General features: G+C 45.2%; 1 protein-coding gene across 6 annotated transcripts; it reads right to left on the bottom strand.

The window, feature by feature from the left end:
* Positions 1-5,918: 5,918 nt before the first annotated feature.
* Positions 5,919-14,752, bottom strand: LOC117839226 (protein TPR3). Of its 6 annotated transcripts, none has more exons than XM_034719503.2 (28): positions 14,608-14,752; positions 14,098-14,303; positions 13,800-13,945; positions 13,538-13,717; positions 13,343-13,456; positions 13,104-13,262; positions 11,888-12,065; positions 11,662-11,782; positions 11,445-11,560; positions 11,189-11,345; positions 10,982-11,091; positions 10,825-10,894; positions 10,672-10,745; positions 10,465-10,560; positions 10,295-10,390; positions 10,062-10,189; positions 9,737-9,971; positions 9,465-9,629; positions 9,304-9,390; positions 9,051-9,197; positions 8,593-8,703; positions 8,284-8,463; positions 8,080-8,208; positions 7,895-7,990; positions 7,624-7,809; positions 7,355-7,521; positions 6,531-6,792; positions 5,919-6,215 (listed from the first exon to the last, which is right to left on the bottom strand). In XM_034719503.2, exons 3-27 carry the CDS (start codon positions 13,877-13,879, stop codon positions 6,582-6,584), a joined length of 3,393 nt encoding a protein of 1,130 aa, XP_034575394.1. In that variant the 5' UTR covers positions 13,880-13,945; positions 14,098-14,303; positions 14,608-14,752; the 3' UTR covers positions 5,919-6,215; positions 6,531-6,581. The 6 variants fall into 6 exon arrangements, with proteins under 6 accessions (XP_034575394.1, XP_034575397.1, XP_034575398.1 ...); XM_034719506.2 differs by having other exon boundaries at positions 11,189-11,342; XM_034719507.2 differs by having other exon boundaries at positions 11,680-11,782.
* Positions 14,753-16,610: the final 1,858 nt, after the last annotated feature.

Genomic DNA, 16,610 nt, shown 5'->3' with positions numbered 1-16,610 from the left:
CTGCTTATTACCCTCTAAACCATGCTGATTTGCTGCTGCTCCGTGATCGAGCTGAGCTTTGAGGGCGTCGTCGTCGTCTTTTGATGGGGGCTGTCAGGGAATAGGCGCCGCTCCATGATTGCTGGTTGTTGGATTTGGAGTATCTAGCACCTCGCTGTCGCGGACGATCGCATCGCCCTCGCCACCGAGATCAGGGCGTCGCCCCCGCCCGTAACTCTGTGTCAACCGACAAACAGAGATCATTAGCGGCACAGGCCACAGGGGTGGTGGCGCGGCACTCTTCTTCAGAGTAATCATCAGCGGTGAAGAACGCTTGTGTGTGGTGTGTTCTTATACTTTCATGTTAGGGGTTTTCGTCCGTCCAAATGGCTGGCGGTATGGTTACGCTACTCGCTCTCCGGTCACAGATACTGAGCGATCTTGAGGTAACACGCACTTCGGTCTTCGGTTACCGATTGATTTCCATCGTGATGACAGATTTGCGTTTGCAAAAGCTGCTAGAACCTGAATAAATTCAGTCCAGCCAAGACGTTCTGGGAGCGTGCGTGTAGAGTACCGAGTAGAGATCCTAGCACTGCGGGGTAAGCGCTGCTGCAGCGTGGGGAGTTATGGAGGGGCGCACGGAGTTTGGTGCGCCGCCTTTGTTCTGTTCGAACGGGGCGGCGGGCGTGCGCTAGCTCCAGGCTTGCTGCTCCGTTCTGGTTGGGAAGCAGCGGGAGGCCGGCACGGAGCGCACCCCCTCCCTTCCCCGTCGTCGTCGGTGGACGCTGGAGTGCTCGCTCGATCGGTCGTCCATGACGCCGAGCGCGCGAATGATTACCGGCCACCGATCCCGTTGCTTTCTTCGGCCATCTCGGAGACCGCCGGGTGGTTGGTTAGGACGGTGCCCTGTTCCGCCGGTCGTGTCCCTGCCTTAAATGTGGGGTTGCTCTCCGCCAGTGGAGGCTGTTCGTAGCACAGGTCCTCCGGAGTCCGGAAGGACTGACCCTGGTGATGGATTTCTCATGGTGTCATGCATGGTTTGGAGCTTGAAAACTCCCTTTGTTTCTTTCTTCAGAACACCTTTGTATGCACGGTAAACCGTCAGTACCCCCTCTGTTCATGTGGACAGCCTTTTCTGGGCAGACCATCACTACGTGTATCAGGATCGAGGTTGCTAAAATCGTATCAACGGGCCTGTCGCTGTTACACTTTCAGGATATGATATCACAAAGCGGTGGGCAAGGCCGTGTCCTGAGAACCTCCCTAAAAAACACGATGGCAACGGATATGGAAAACAAAGTGGCGAGCGGTACGGACCATAAACTATTCTTGCGACAACAACCATTGACCTAATCATATATATAACCTCTTAATGATTCCGTTGAGTCTCGGGTTACATTGCCCTGTCGATGAACACCTCAAGGCGTACACGTTCATTCTAATGGCAACTTGAGGACCAACTGCGAAGAGCTCGGCCATACTACTAGAGCACTGAAGGAAAAGGCAAGGCAATTGAGGCCAGTGCCTGCCCTCCGTGCCAGTGGATGTGAAATCTGGTGGGGTCACCTCACTGCAATTCTTACCCCACGAATGTGCCGACGCATAGAGGTCCCAAAATTCTTGACCTGGAGTTGCCAGCACTCTGAAATGTTGCTTTGTGCTGTCAAGTCATCAAGTTGTGTATAGTACCTGATGAAAAATGGCCACTCGCACTTGCGTTGTCAAAATTTTATTCGCGTAGATTAGTTTGGACAGGTTAATCGTAGAACTCTTCATGTAGTTTCAAGTTTTTATTCGGTTATCTATTTGTTCTTTTAATGATATACTCCTACATATATGATTTAAGTTTAAATATGTTGTCCTAGACTCTCTAAGACGAGATGTTTTATACGGATAGAGTGCACGCGCTGTGGTCCATATGAGTGTGTGTAGTTGTTTTAGATGTCTAAATTAACTCCTGGTATTGATGTATTTTTTTGGCAATAAATTTAACAATAGTTGAAGGAAAAGTATAATTAAAACAATTACACGCAAAATTTACCATTTAATTTCTTTAAATGGAAACAATTGCGCGAGAGTTTGGGCGCCAAATCTGAGGAGGCGAGCGCCATCCAATGTGGGCAGACAAAAGAGGGATCAAGATCAAGCAGCCTTTGCCCCTTTGGTGTGTCTCCCGCAAAATCATTTGGATGGGAACCCATCGATGGAGATTGATTTGACATACTCTATTCAGAATTTGAAAAGCATGCTGTAGCGTCTCGTGATTAGGGGTGTTTGTTTCCACGGACTAAAATTTAGTTCCTATCACATCGAATATTTAGATACTAATTATAAGGATTACATATGAGCTAATTATAAAACCAATTGTATAGATGGAGGCTAATTCACGAGACGAATCTATTAAGCCCAATTAGTCCATAATTTAACAATGTGATGCTGCAGTAAATATGTGCTAATCGTGAATTAATTAGCTTAATAGATTCGTCTTGCGAATTAACCTCCATCTGTGCAATTAATTCTGTAATTAGTCTATGTTTAATACTCTTAGGGGCTGTTTGGATACAAAAGTTTAGGAGGGTCACACCGGATATTCAGACACTAATTAGAAGGATTAAACATGAGTTAATTATAAAACTAACTGCGGAACCCCTATACTAATTCACGAGACGAATCTATTAAGCCTAATTAATCCATCATTAGCAAATGGTTACTGTAGTACCACATTGTCAAATCATGGACTAATTAGGCTTAATAGATTCGTCTCGCGAATTAGACTCCATCTGTGCTATTAGTTTTGTAATTAGACTATATTTAATACTCCTAATTAGTATCCAAACATCCGATGTGACAGATACTAAAGTTTAGGGGGTGTATCCAAACACCCCCTTAATATCTAAACATTCGATTTGCATTGACAGGGACCAAACTTTAGTCCGTGGAATCAAACACCTCTTAATTTCCCTTGAGCGAGTTTGATAAAAAAATTTAGTAGATGAGTTCTTTTTTGCACTATCAAAACTTTTCTGCAAATTTTATTTTGAGCGCCGGGCAACTCGTTCGTTGTTCTCCGCCGTGTAGGTTTGGGCCCTGTGTGTGTGTGGTGTGTGTCGTTGTGCTGTGTCCCGAGAGACGCATCAGGCCACATTCATCGCGGCCATCGCCGGCCACCCCCGTTTCACCCTTGGTAAGTTTTCGGCGGCCAGCTAACCACGGCAGCTTCCTGCTTCGGTGCTTCCGTTCCTCTCATCAGGTGCCCAGCTGTAAAACTGGAAAAACTGCCTGCTGCGCCAGCAGCAACAGGTCAGCTCTGGTCTGCCGCTGCCATTGTTCATCTCCACTTCTCCAGTCCAGAGACTCCAGACATTCCAGAGAGCCGGGCTCCTGAGTCCTGTCCTGCCATGCCACTGCTACCTTTATTTTATCCCAGAGACGACAGAGAGTGTGAGTGGAGCTGTCACGAGATGCAGCAATGGCCAATGGACGGCTGTAAACGCAACGCGACATGTGACACTTGGTAGTGCGCCTCGTGTACGGCGACACGGCTAGCAGCGGAGTGATGGAACGCGATCCAGCGCGTCGTACAGCCACCCATCTCCATCTGGGCATCTCGCCACTGTTCCACGGCCGGCCATCCCTGTGTTGCTGTGTCCTCTGCACGACTGCACCAGAGGGCTCGCGCCTCGCGCGCCCTCGCGTTCTCCCCATTTCCATCAGCATCCAGCCAGAAAACGCTGCCATCCTCCGTGCCCCAGCCGGGCCTCTCCGACTCCGACCCCGTGCTCCCTCCTTGCAGCAGCATGGGGCGCTCACGCGCCCGTCCGCTGGAGCCGAGCGCAGTACGACGAGGTACCCGCACGACCCCGATCGGCGGAGGCTGCTCCGCTGCCGGGACGCTTTTGATTTTTCGGCTCGGGCGGGGCGAGGGCGTGACCGCGTGAGGACTGGGACTGAGGAATGCTGGACGCTTTGCTGGTTTTGGAGGTGGCACTAGCCCCTGTCCCCCCTCGGCCTCTGCGGCGCTGCCGGCCCGGCAGGGGGTAGCTCTGTTGCCGAAAGCGCTGTCAGGAGGCGGGGACGGCGGTCGGCGGCATGCACCGAGCTAGCTATGGTACGACTACGGGCCCGCTTGGATAAGGGTGGATTTTCATAATAAATTCGGAGCTCCTCCGGTTAGGTTCTAGCTTAATTTCAGAATCTAGATTTTGGATTCTGTAAATTCCAAAAGCTCCTCAGGGGTTGATTTTGGAATCAGATTTTGGAATCTAGGAATCCAAACAAGTCCATCTAGATTTTGTCCAGAATACAGATTTTAAAAATCCATCCAAAATCTAGATTTTCGAATCCATAATCGGATCAAACGGGCCCTACTTAGCTAGCACTGGCTATGCTATATATGCATGCGGTAAGTGCTGCGCCAACTTGTCGGGGTTCGGCGGGCCTCACTCACGGCTGCACAGCTGCACTGCACGTCTGCACGCGCGCGCCATTGCTGGCTGGCTCGCTGAGCCGCTGTGCGTGCTGCAGCGTGCAGTGCTCGTGACTTGGTGAGTGGGTGGTTGAACTTGGACTTTTACCCGTCCATGATGCAATTGTTTTTCTAGCACATGCATGAGTGATACAGATACTCCACCTATACCACTTTCGAGCGCTTTTTAGTTGGTTTGTTTGTGAAAACCTGTCGCTACATTGTGTGTTTTTTTTAACCGCATACGTTTTCAATGGGAGCACATCCGGTCATCTGTCTGTCGTGTCGTGCCACAAGATAGTTTCACGGTGGTGCACGACAGCAGCAACTTGAAACGATCGTCCATGGACCGGGACACATGCAACTGTTCGGAGCTCAGGTACTGTCACGGGCCTGGTCGGCTGCCTACTGGCAACACATATATGTCAGGGAGACAGGGACATCTTGCCGTGCGTGGGCAACGCGCCCCGCCCGGGCCATCATCCCTGTGCACGGACGCAGCGGCGGCCCACCCACCGCCCGCGGGCAAGCCTCGGCGTGCGTCGCGGCTCGGCGAGCAACGGATACGGAGGTCGCTCGGCGCCTGAGGCGGAGGCCGGCGCGCGGATGGCAGGCTGCTGAACAACCCCACCCACCCCAGGCCAGCAGGCAGTGGTGTCGTCGTCCATCCCGGACCAGAGTACCAGACCAGCGCGAGGGCCGGTCACGTACGACGTCGTACGTGCTTAGCTAGCACGTACGAAGGGGCGGGTACGTGCCACCGATGCAGATTGCAGAGGGAGCAGCAGGCATGGCCGGTGGCCGCTTTCCTCCAAGTTTCCGCCATGCACCTGGCCAGTGCATGCATGCATGGGCTGCCCGGCCGGCCGTGTGGCACCCGCTCACAAAAGTCACATCACATCCTCCCTCCCTGGCCTTTCACATCACATGTGGGGGTTACTGACCGGACCGCCGGCCACCATGCCATGCATGACACCACCTCCTCCCTGGCCTTTCACCACCGTCCAACCAGATGAGCTGAGCTGCTAAGCGGGTAGGCTAGCTGAAACTTCTGTCCTCTGTTTCAGCGTCTCCTTGCTGAGCGTGAGAGCGTCCTCCTCCTCCCCCAGTGCCGGGTCTGGGGTCTCGTAGGTGCACGGCCCCAAACCTTTAGCCTGCCACGAAAGGGGTCAGAGACCCAGAGTGGCAGCCGCATTGCATTCAGAAAGTGCAGCGAGCACGTCAGGATGGGCAGCTCTGCAATCCAAATGTCCTGCGAACAGGGAGCCCAACCAAATGGTTGTACCTTGCATGACAAAATCGGGCACTCAGATATACAACCGAGGCAAAAAAAAAAAAAAAAAACCCAACTTGGTGGCCGGCGCTTGGTGGTTGCGACTTCTTAAGGCCGTTCAAAAAGAAAACGTCGAAAAATAATGCCACAAATAGCATTTTCATAGTCACAAAAGGGGGTAGCGCGGGGACCGAAAAAAAAAGCAAAAGAAAATGCGACACTTCCACTAATTGTCAGAAATATAGGTACCAAGTACAGCCAAACTGGTACTCGTACTAGTGCTTATCTACTAATGATATAAAACTCCTTTTCACAGCACGGAAACAAAGCAAAATGGAATACTAGGACTATTTCCCTCCACTCAATACAGTCAATGGAAAAGATATATGAGCAACGGATAAACTGCTGTTGAGCTTGCTTTTATTGAGCGCACCGTCAACTAGACCCTTGGAAGCAGCTTGGCCAAGGTTAGTTGCACCACCCTTTGAAGCCCATCTGCAGAACAGGATGCCGTTAGGAACGGAACAAATATACTCTTTCCGACGAATCCGTAAACATGATATTTTTCCTTTGGTATTCACCGAACATCGTGCGACATTGTTGGACAACGAAGAAAGCAATTTCTCAACGAAATAGAAACATAAATCATTCCTGCGTGCGAGTATTTCAATCACGTTTACACCTAAACCATTACAGTTTATTGGCCACACTTCTAAAGTGCAAAGGATACATAAGAATACTCTAGACATAACATAGCAAAGAATTTAAGATTGAAAGGTAACAGTTTGTTTCATTAACTTCTAAGGATACCTTGGTTAGTGACTCATGCCACAAAAACACTACCCCTTCAACTTCTCCTGATTATCTTTCTGGTTGATCTGAACTTGAAGCACCATTAGGAGGTGGTGTGGACAAGTTGCTTGTTGACCCATTCTCCGCTGGTGGAGGATTTCCCCATTTTCTCTCAGATTCCAAAGGTTCCAATACATAAACACCACCATCTGTCAATCCTAGAGCAAACTGGCTTGCTTCCGAAGGGTGTGCCGCAACCACAACAGGATGAACACTTGAACTAATAGAAGAGAAAAGGACATTTATCAGCAATTTGTCCACACTCCACAGTACAGCACACTAATATGACTTGCTTGTTATAAAGAATATTTCAGAAAAAATAATTGTGTGGGCGCTAAAAAAATGCTACTGATACTACTTTCCAGTTTGATGTACTCAGCAATTAAAAACAAGAATTCTTAAACAATGCATAAAGAGGCAAACATGCAGACGATAGGCAATCAGCTGGCAGTTTGGGGCTTTCACCCAACCCCAAAATTGTGTTTAATTTTCCTTTAATTAACTTCTTTGAAATCAGCAGCAATACAATTCTATAATCCCCTGAAGCAAATCTAGGAGCTTTGGCATGCAGTCCAGGGACCAGGGGGCATACACCCTAGGCGACCTAACTAAAACTGGCAGGCAGGAGGAGCTGTTCCCTAGGACAACAGCAGCACATGGGCACAATTCAACCCTAGCTTTTTAATCAAACAAGAATGCCAATTCAACACACAACTTTAGAAAACAGATAGACATCATTTCCCAAAAAATACAAAGAACAAATTCTGTGTTATACAGAATACCTGATACTTGGAGGAAGATATGAAGCTGGAAGAATGCGGCATTGGAGTCTCAAACTCGATGCATTAAATATACCAACAGTAGCATCCATAAAGCTTGCATAGATCAGTTGACTATCACACGAGAATGTGGCATGTGTTATTGGAGGTGAATTCTCTCGAACAGGCCACTGTAAGTAAAGAGGTAGGGAATGAGACAACTTTCATACTGAGCGGAGAGTTTACCTACATTGCAAATGTAAGCTGCAAACAAGAAAGAGGGGGGAGTTTACCTGCTTCACCGGTTCTAGCTTTGTGGTTTCATAAATGGCAATCTGAGTTTCGTGCACAACAAGAAAGTGCATTTGGTCTTGGTGGAACTGAACCCGAGTGTCTAGTATGTTGGATGGGCGACCTGATGGTATCTGCAAAAATCTGTTCTTTTGCTTCTCCCATCCATCCGTGTTCCAAACACACAACTAAAAGAGAAAATAATAAAAAATGGTGAAAATAGAATATAAGTAGCTTTCAGATCTGATCTAACTTGACAGTTAAGTAAATAACCTGTGCGTCAGCTCCAGAAGAGACCAACACATTTAGCACATTCGAAAAGGCAAGACCTGTGATTCTCTTAGAGTGACCTCTAAGCTTGCTTTTGACCTGTACGACAAACAAACAAGTCATGTTTTAACTGTGTTCTGTTCAATGGAGAAGAAACCAAAGCGAATCATGTTGGCCAAGGCTAATACCTCATCAATTCGGACATTGTAGATTTGGATGGTCGAATCATCCATTCCAATTGCAATTATATTGTTATCTTGAGGGTGAAATGCAAGAAAAGTTGCCGCCGGCGGTGGAGGCATAAATGTCGTCATAGTCTGCAGTGAAGATAATGTAAAAATTGGTTTCTACACAAAAGCTAATAATGTGAACCAGCATGAAGATTTACCAACCTTGAAAGTCATCATGTTGAATAGAGAGATTTTTCCTCCAGAAGCAGACATGACATATGAATCATTCTTTGACAAAGCAAAGCAGTGAACAGCATCTTCAGGATTATTGTCAGTCATGTCATTGGTCATAAAGATGCCACTCGGAGGTTGCCATAGTTGAGGAGACACACTCGCGGTGGCCTAAGAGTGAACAATGAATTGAACCAATTTAGTAACAAACTACTGCACAAACTGTTCAATTATGACGTGCAGTTAAGCACTGAGCATTGCTGATACATGTGTATAGGTAAAAAAGAAAACAGATTTCACCTTGCCAGATGAATTCCGATCACTGCGTGGCCATTTCCAGAGTAGATGAACAGCGCTTGCGGTTAGAGCCAAAATAGCAACACCAGAATTTGTGTAAATCAGTCTTGAAATCTGCAAATTACAGAGAAAAAATGCAAACAACCTTATGAAAAAGATCGGCACTGCAATTGCCAAGGTGAATGTAGAGATCAAGAATACAACAAGGATCACACAGATTGAAATAAAAAAAATATAGGGTAACATACAGGCAAGAACTTAATGCATTTAGAAGTACAAAGAGCTGAAAAATAGAAAGATGGATACACGGAAATAATGTACAACCGATTAATTTCGTGCAACCGCAATAAAATAAATAACATCCAAATAAAGATGATCCAAACTCCATAAACAAGGTTGTAATAGAAATGATACAGATTCAAGAATTAACACAAAAGAAAAGAGAAGGAATAACGTATCACCTTGCTTGCTCTCATGTTATCCGCCAGTTTAATTGATCTGCACTGAGTTGACTCAGTTATCTCCATAAGTTTCCATACCTTTGACTTGTCCAATGACTCATCAGTAATTCTAGGTTTTACGTCAACCAAACCTCTGGTATCACCATTCTGTACATTTTTTCAGAGTACGCCGAAGTTAGTTAGGATGACAGAAGTTGTTTTGTGATAGAATAATACAAGATCAGCTGAAATGGAACAGTGAATATATGCAAACCATTGCAGTTATAGCTGCTGGAGCAGGAGTTCCTGAACTGCTTGCTGCAGCTGCATTTGCCGCAGCAGTCAATGGATTTATTAGAGGCTGCATAAACAAGGATTGATTGGATTATACTTGCAGAAATTATTCTGAGGAGTGTTATGGTCACAAGGAGTTACCTTTGTTACAGTCTCAGTTGCATTACGGGAAGCGTCAAAAGAACGATTTTCCAACGTGCGCAATAACCGAAGTCCATCAGCGTTTGCTAAGATCTTGACACCATTGTCAAGAGTAGAAACAGCCAACAGAGTCCCCTCCTTGTTGAAGCGTATCCGTGGACTTGCCTGTTGAATGTGGGGACATTTTAAAAACAAGGGAAATTTCATACTTCATTCTGTGCAACCAGCCATTCACCAGAAGGAAGCACACAAGAATGAAAAAAGGAACTCACAGGTAAGCCACCATCAGCATCAATAGTGGTCAAAAGACCTGTGTTGTCCATGTCCCATATCTTAACCATGAATTCATCTCCAGCAGCCAAAAACCTGTTTCGGGTGGTATCGAATTGCACGACACCCATGGATCGCTTACGGAATCCCTGATATGTTCTCTTCACAGCTCCTTCACTTTCATTCCATTCTACTAGATGTGATTCACCCTCCTTGCTAGTGCCACAAGAAAATAGCCTACGCATAAAGGACAAAAAGTTAGTGGAATGTTGGAACCAAAATACAAACACACATATTCCTGATTAACAAAGAAAGGAAAATAGGAACCTTGAACCATCTGCGCTATATGCCATTGTAGTGCACCAGTGACCTGGTGCGTCATAGTCAACTCTAGATCCCAAATTATCATATAGCCACGCCTTGATCTTTCCATCTAAAGCAGTTGAGAAGATGAACTGAACAAAGGAAGCAAAACACAAGGTAAAAGTATTAGTTTCCTACGGTACAAACTAGGCTTAATCAGGTATCATCAATTAGTCTGATAATAACCACACGAATACCTGAATATTTTCCTTGTAATGCGGACAAACTGAATAAACAGGAGCTTCATGTCCTTCAAAGGAAAATTGCTTTGCTCCACTAGTGGCCTCCCATACCTAGTATAGCATACAATACTCAAAGAGCTTCATATCTTAGCAACATGATTAGCTAAGCCATCGCAGTAACTCACCTTAATTGTCTTATCATCTCCACAAGTAATTATACATAGCTGCTTATTTGGATGAGCAAATGCAATGTCATTTACACCACCAACATGTGCATCAATCTGAAGAAAGCAAGGATTAATCAAATTTAGGAACCATAACATCCAATCATACACAGGATAGCATATCAAAAGAAGTATCAGGCAGAAAGAACTAAGAACATGCAGTCAAACCTCCAAGTGTTGCCTAATATCATCGCCACCGTTATAGGAATAAATCTGTACAATATGCCTTGAATAAGCAACACCTATTAAAACGATATATACATTAGAAAGCTGCAGCCACAAAAAGACAGCAAGAACATTGTTTAAGTCATCTTAGCTTACCAAACAAGGTTCCATCAGGACTCCATATTATGCGATTAACAGACACAGCAGGATCCTTAACGAGCGATGCCTGTTGATGAATTACAACATTAATACGAAGGCTACTAGGCTAGTAAAGGGCACCAAGTTACTAAATCACATAATGCAACAAACAAACCTGGAGGGTCATCGAACATTTTCCAAGCTCCCAAACTTTGAAGTTTCTTAATGCTAGTCTATCTTTTGTACCAACATCCCATAATCCTATGTCACCAACATTGGTACCAACTACAGCAAACCAAGGGTAAAGATAGCACAATAAGATGACAGGGAAATAACTACACCGAACTTATCATAAGAAAGTATTAAGGTACGAAGAACTTACCAAGAAGAAGAGTTTGCTGAAGTGGATGGAAATCCATGCTCATCGGGGCTGATCCTTGGTTCAAGGTCCGTGCCACAGTTTTATGGAAATCTTCTTGTTGGTAATTATGGCTCTGCGGGTAAGTCACAGGCAACATGTTCACAGGAAGATTCACCTGCTACATTAGATCACCATAAGTGCATGAATTGGCGTAATGGGCAGTATCAAATTTCAAGAGCCAGAATCTATTAATGGAAGGATGAGATATCACAAATACCTCCTCAGCCATGCCAACTGGTCTAGATCTCTTTGAGACGTGATCAGAATCTCCTGATGGATAATCCATACTAGGATTAGCTGTTGTGGGCGTCCTAGGATGCTTCAATAAAGCGGCTACAAGATGTTAAGGCAGAAAGATGTTAGTCAACAGCCTCATGCACTGCCTTCAATTCAGACCATTCCATGATTCTTTGCAACAAAGATAACGCAAGTACCGGGATTCGTAGGAGTACCAAATCCAATAGCACCACCAGACACGGCAGGGTGTGTTACTGCTGGAGGGTTTGACATCCACCCAGCCAGCGGTGGGACCGGTGTTGGCGCAGGTTGAAAAGGCTGAAAAGGACATAAATCAGGTTCTAAACAATTGCACCAAAGCAAGTTCTAAAACATTGTACCACAAATACATATGAAGCATCACAATGTGCTCAACAGACTTACTCCATGAGCACCCAATGGAGGGAAACCTCCTGGTTTGGGTATAGATCCAAGCAACGGATTGTTTGCTGGTGATGGAGCACGTGCACCATTTGGTTGTCCACATGAGTGATCAACAAAAAGAGTCTTGATATCAGGATTAGGCCTAGGATTTTTGCAAAGCTGATGCTGCCAGTTCAAGCTGCCAAATACGAACAAAAGTAAGGTTACCCCCAAAAAAGTACAAAAACTCTCAAAAAAGATTTCTTAGTTATAGAGTTTTCTCTTTGGTGCTAATTAAAACATATATGAAAGACCGAGAGACACAGAACATGCCACTTTGAAACTAAACCCAGAATCAGGTAGCACTAAGTCTGATAATCTAAGAGACCAGCCACACTGGATCTTGTATACATGAAAAATAATAGGAAAGTAAAGTAACAGCCAACGTAACAGGAAAATAGGATGTAATTCACTATGCGAAGATTCGTGACTTCAGAAAATTAACTGAATCAAAGCAGATAAGTGCACCCTAACAACATTATCCACATTCAACTTGGCCCATAAAACTGCCCAGAAAATGAAAATATAAGAAAACAATAAGGTATGACAACAATATCCGCAAGAATTAACATGCAAACTTAATAATGTTTTCAATATAAAAAAAGTACAAATAAATCAGAAGCTAAAAGTTTATCTAAAACATGCATTGCACAGATAATTCTAAAGATTCCATGTACCAGACTGGGTTCTACATATTGGAGAACACGCCTGTCAATCCAAATACTTATTAGATGCATGGTCGGTAACCTTCCCAGCACTTCCCAGCAGAGCGAATCTCCTTCTGAAGCCCATCTACAGTCTCTTAGCTATTCCTGTCTTTTAAAGTTGGCCTCCTTGGCTTTCTTATTTTGAATGTTTTACAACAATTGTTCTACTAGATCAATATCCTAATTAAATGTTAACATATTCTCATTTCGTCACTAGAAACTATCAATCTATTATTTCACTTTTATTATGCACAAATGTATCGCCACATTAGTGGTAGCAAAGAAATGGCATTCCGCAGCATCAACGTATCTGCATCACACATTGGTTCTACCACATCCAGGCAACCAAGTCTAAAACTTTCCAGTTGCTAAGGTTATATCCTTGTTACTCGCATTAGCGCAACCTTACAAGAAAAACAAAATGCCATAATTACTAAGGAGCACATAGATGACTTTTTACAGAGGGCTACCTCTGGTTGATAAGTGTCCGCAACCTAGAATTCTTAAGGTTGGGAAACTGTAGCTTGTCGCGAAATAAGGGATTAGCTTCAATCAGCTTCTTCAGCTCAACAAGCATTATCGCTCTTGCAGACTTTGTATCACCGTACTTGGAGAGCTGCTCATTTTCCCTAACAATACAAAAGCAGAAATCACTAGTTGAGATATCCATTAACAACTAGGCATCATGACAATAATGACAGCAGATTACCTGAAGTTCTCCAAGGTCAGAAGCTGCGTGATCTCCTTAAAAAGCTCCTCATTGAAGGATGCAAAGACCTTCAAGTCCTTGACCAAGATTTCAACAGCCTTGGACCGATCATGCCTAGCAGGAAAACAGAGAAACCACGGTCAGCAAGGCACTCCACTCAAGCATCATAAAAGCTGCATAACCCTCTCCACTTACTTATCAAGAGCCTCGAGATACTTCTGCTTGCGGATCTCAAAGAATATCTTCATCGAGTAGCGGTTGTCATCGACCTTGGTGAAGCCACCAAGGTAGCGCTCCACCTCATCCCAATTGCCATTGATGACCTCATCCTCAAAGTACTTCATGTTGAAGTAGAACCCGGACTCCTGCTCGAGCCTAAACAGCAACAAGATCGCCAAACAAGTTAGAAATTGACACTAAAGCCACACTCCATTTCCTTCCAGTTCAAACCACTCACTTGTGGACAGTCTCTTTGAACTTCTCCTCATCGAGGAACTGCAGGATGAGAAAGACCAGCTCCCGGCTGAGCGACGACATCCTCCTCTCCCCTCCGCCTCACCCACGCGGAGGCGGATGCGCCCAGGATCGTATCCTATGGGGTCTCTGCACAGTACCAGGGCAGAGTTAGAGTAGAAATCACCGACTTTTCCCGTGCAAAATTAGGATCTGGTTGCTCAAGGCCGGAAAGAGATCTCCCGGAACAAATAAATCTCAAGGCGAAAAAACCCCCATCGAAGCAGGTTAGGGTTCCTTACCAGCAACCCTAGGTCCGGACGGATCGCCGCCCCACGCCAATCCAATGGTAACCGACGCGCCGTGGGCCAGGGGAGGGCGCCCGGCGGCCGTTCTTCGGTGGAAGGGGAGGCTGGCGGCGGGGTCGGCGGCGACGGAGCGGACGAGCAACAGGGGGAGAAGATGCGGTGCGATCGAGGCTTTGAGGTCTAGCGCAGCAGGTCAGGGCCTGACATGGTGAGCCCGGAAGCCCAGAACGGTTAGTATGGTCAGTATTTTCCGGGAAAATGTCCGTTTCAGTCTAGCCTAGGGCAAAAGGAAAAAAGGAAGAACGCAGCCACCCTTATCTAATCGGAAAACATAAACAAAGAGAAAAAATATTCAAATCGAAGCCTGAGCTGGGCAGGAGGATGGAACTCTCAGAAAGCTGCGACTGCCCTAGGAGTATTTTTTGGCTTCAGATCTGAATTTTGTTTAAAAAAAATAGCCAAAACCAACACGCATCCAAACCAAGCGGAAAATATGGCAATCACCTGGAAGCTTTGAGCGTGGATCGATCCGATCGATCTCGCCGCGGGAACGACCGCCGCCGGCGACGATCCTGGTTGCCGGAGACCACCAAATCACCGAGGCAGGTTGGAGACTTGCGGTTGGACAGAGAAGAAACTATTTGGACGCGGAGTGAAGGGATAACCCTCTGAATTTATAGGGCAGGACATCAGATAAGCGCAGGCGCTTATCAATCAGTTCATGTGCTTATCGTTCGTGGTAAGTACCCGTGCATGCGATCGCTGATAAGACAAGTTGGAGATGGTGGTGGGGCCCACTGGGCCACGTCCATTCACGCAAACGGGAATCCGGGCTGGCTGTTGATGGATTTGCTTTTTAATGAAGATCTTTTCGACCTCGAACAAAATGATTTCTTTCGAAAAAGACCCCAGAGACGTTTCGATATCGTAAAAGGAAGAAAAAAGGTGCACATATAGTACGAATGAAATAAAAAAAAGGTGTCCCGTAATGTGAAAGAAGCACATCTAACACGGCTCTAACTATGCGTTTGATTCAATGTAATGTCCTAAGGATAGACATGCAAGAGATATATTTTAGTTTTGCCGCGTCATGAACACAATTAAATCGTTCCAAGTGACGTATCTACATTAGTAGAGATTTAGACTGACGTGGAGGTGAGAGATCGTGAAAAAAAATGCTAGCACGTGCGAGCATTAGCCTCACGCGCATGTGCAGCCCCATATCACTTATGGAGTCTATTATCTCCACAACACATGCTTTTAGGCTCCAGCAACATCAGACTCTTCACACTTCTTTGACTTTTAATTGCTCTCCGGCATCCATGTTAGTTAGCAGTGTCAATTGCCCATTAGTGACGTTCGTTCCAAGTGGGGTATCTACGTTAGTAGAGATTTTGATTGACGTGGAGGTGATAGAACACGAAAAAACAAAACGCTAGCACATGCGAGTGTTAGCCTCATGTGCACGTGCAGCCCGATATCACTTATGGAGCCCACTATCTCTACCGCACACGCTTTTAGGCTTCGACAACATCAAGCCCTTCACGCTTCTTTGACTTTACTTGTTCTCTAGCATCCACGTTAGCTAGCGGTGTCGATTCGAACGCTCTTATGCTTTGTACTTCCTCTGTTGGAAAAATATAGCACATTTGGAGTATGTTGTTTATAGCGATCTTGATCCAAATTATAAAATATGGATGCAACTTAATTGATGCTTCGATTACTCAGCACCAAAATGTACATGCAACTTAATTGATGTTATACAAGATGCGATTTAATTGATTCTCTACTTCAGTTCCTCCGCGCCTATCGATCTTCAATATGTATACTTATATCTACTCCATTCATTCTCTTTTGATAAGGATATTTGTAAAAATCAGATTTTTCACTTAGTATTATTTGTCTTCGATGTGGGCCACGGCAATAAATTGCATAGATAACAAGAAGTCATTGAGGCAAACATTGGAGAACTAATGAGAAAAGCTTGTTTGCGTTAATTAGATGATATAAGCAGAGTTGTCATCATACCAAGGTGAAATATCTCTATAGAAAAAGAACAGGGGGAGTATTTTAATTAGGAGGGTGTTGCTTATCACAAGATAGATACTTCAATTGATTTAGTAGGCGTTATGATAATTTCCTTCTAAGCATTTGTTTTTTGTTTTTTTTATTTGCTAGTACTTGAACGACCAAAGGTAAGTTTTAAAAAACGGAAGGTGCATTTGGATATTCTTTTTCTGAAATGACTTTACATGATTTAAACCCATGACGCACGTGAGTCTTAGCAAGGACTACAGTTAGCCGATCATTCCAGCAGACGTCGTCAGAGAGTGATCTTGTAACCTCTCGCTCTAGCCTCAGTGCTGGGACTGGGAACCTAACCATCACTGTAGTTGAATCCTGTTGTCTCTCTTTGTTGGATGCCAGGCTCATACTCTCCCGTAAAAGTGAAACGGTTGTCAAATCCGGTTCACATGACAAATCCAACCGTGCTCAGGATTCAGGAA

This window comes from Setaria viridis, chromosome 9 (assembly GCF_005286985.2).
Source record: "Setaria viridis chromosome 9, Setaria_viridis_v4.0, whole genome shotgun sequence".
NCBI lineage: Eukaryota > Viridiplantae > Streptophyta > Magnoliopsida > Poales > Poaceae > Setaria > Setaria viridis.
This window is presented reverse-complemented; position numbering and strand designations above follow the sequence as displayed.

What these genes read in the sequence shown, in the direction of transcription:
- LOC117839226 (XM_034719503.2), bottom strand. Translation starts at nt 13,879, where the DNA reads ATGTCGTCGCTCAGCCGGGAGCTGGTCTTTCTCATCCTGCAGTTCCTC. An exon ending in TTCAAAGAGACTGTCCACAA is followed by an intron (nt 13,718 to 13,799) that starts GTGAGTGGTTTG and finishes GTTGCTGTTTAG; the next exon opens with GCTCGAGCAGGAGTCCGGGT. An exon ending in CAGCAGCTATAACTGCAATG is followed by an intron (nt 9,198 to 9,303) that starts GTTTGCATATAT and finishes AAAAATGTACAG; the next exon opens with AATGGTGATACCAGAGGTTT.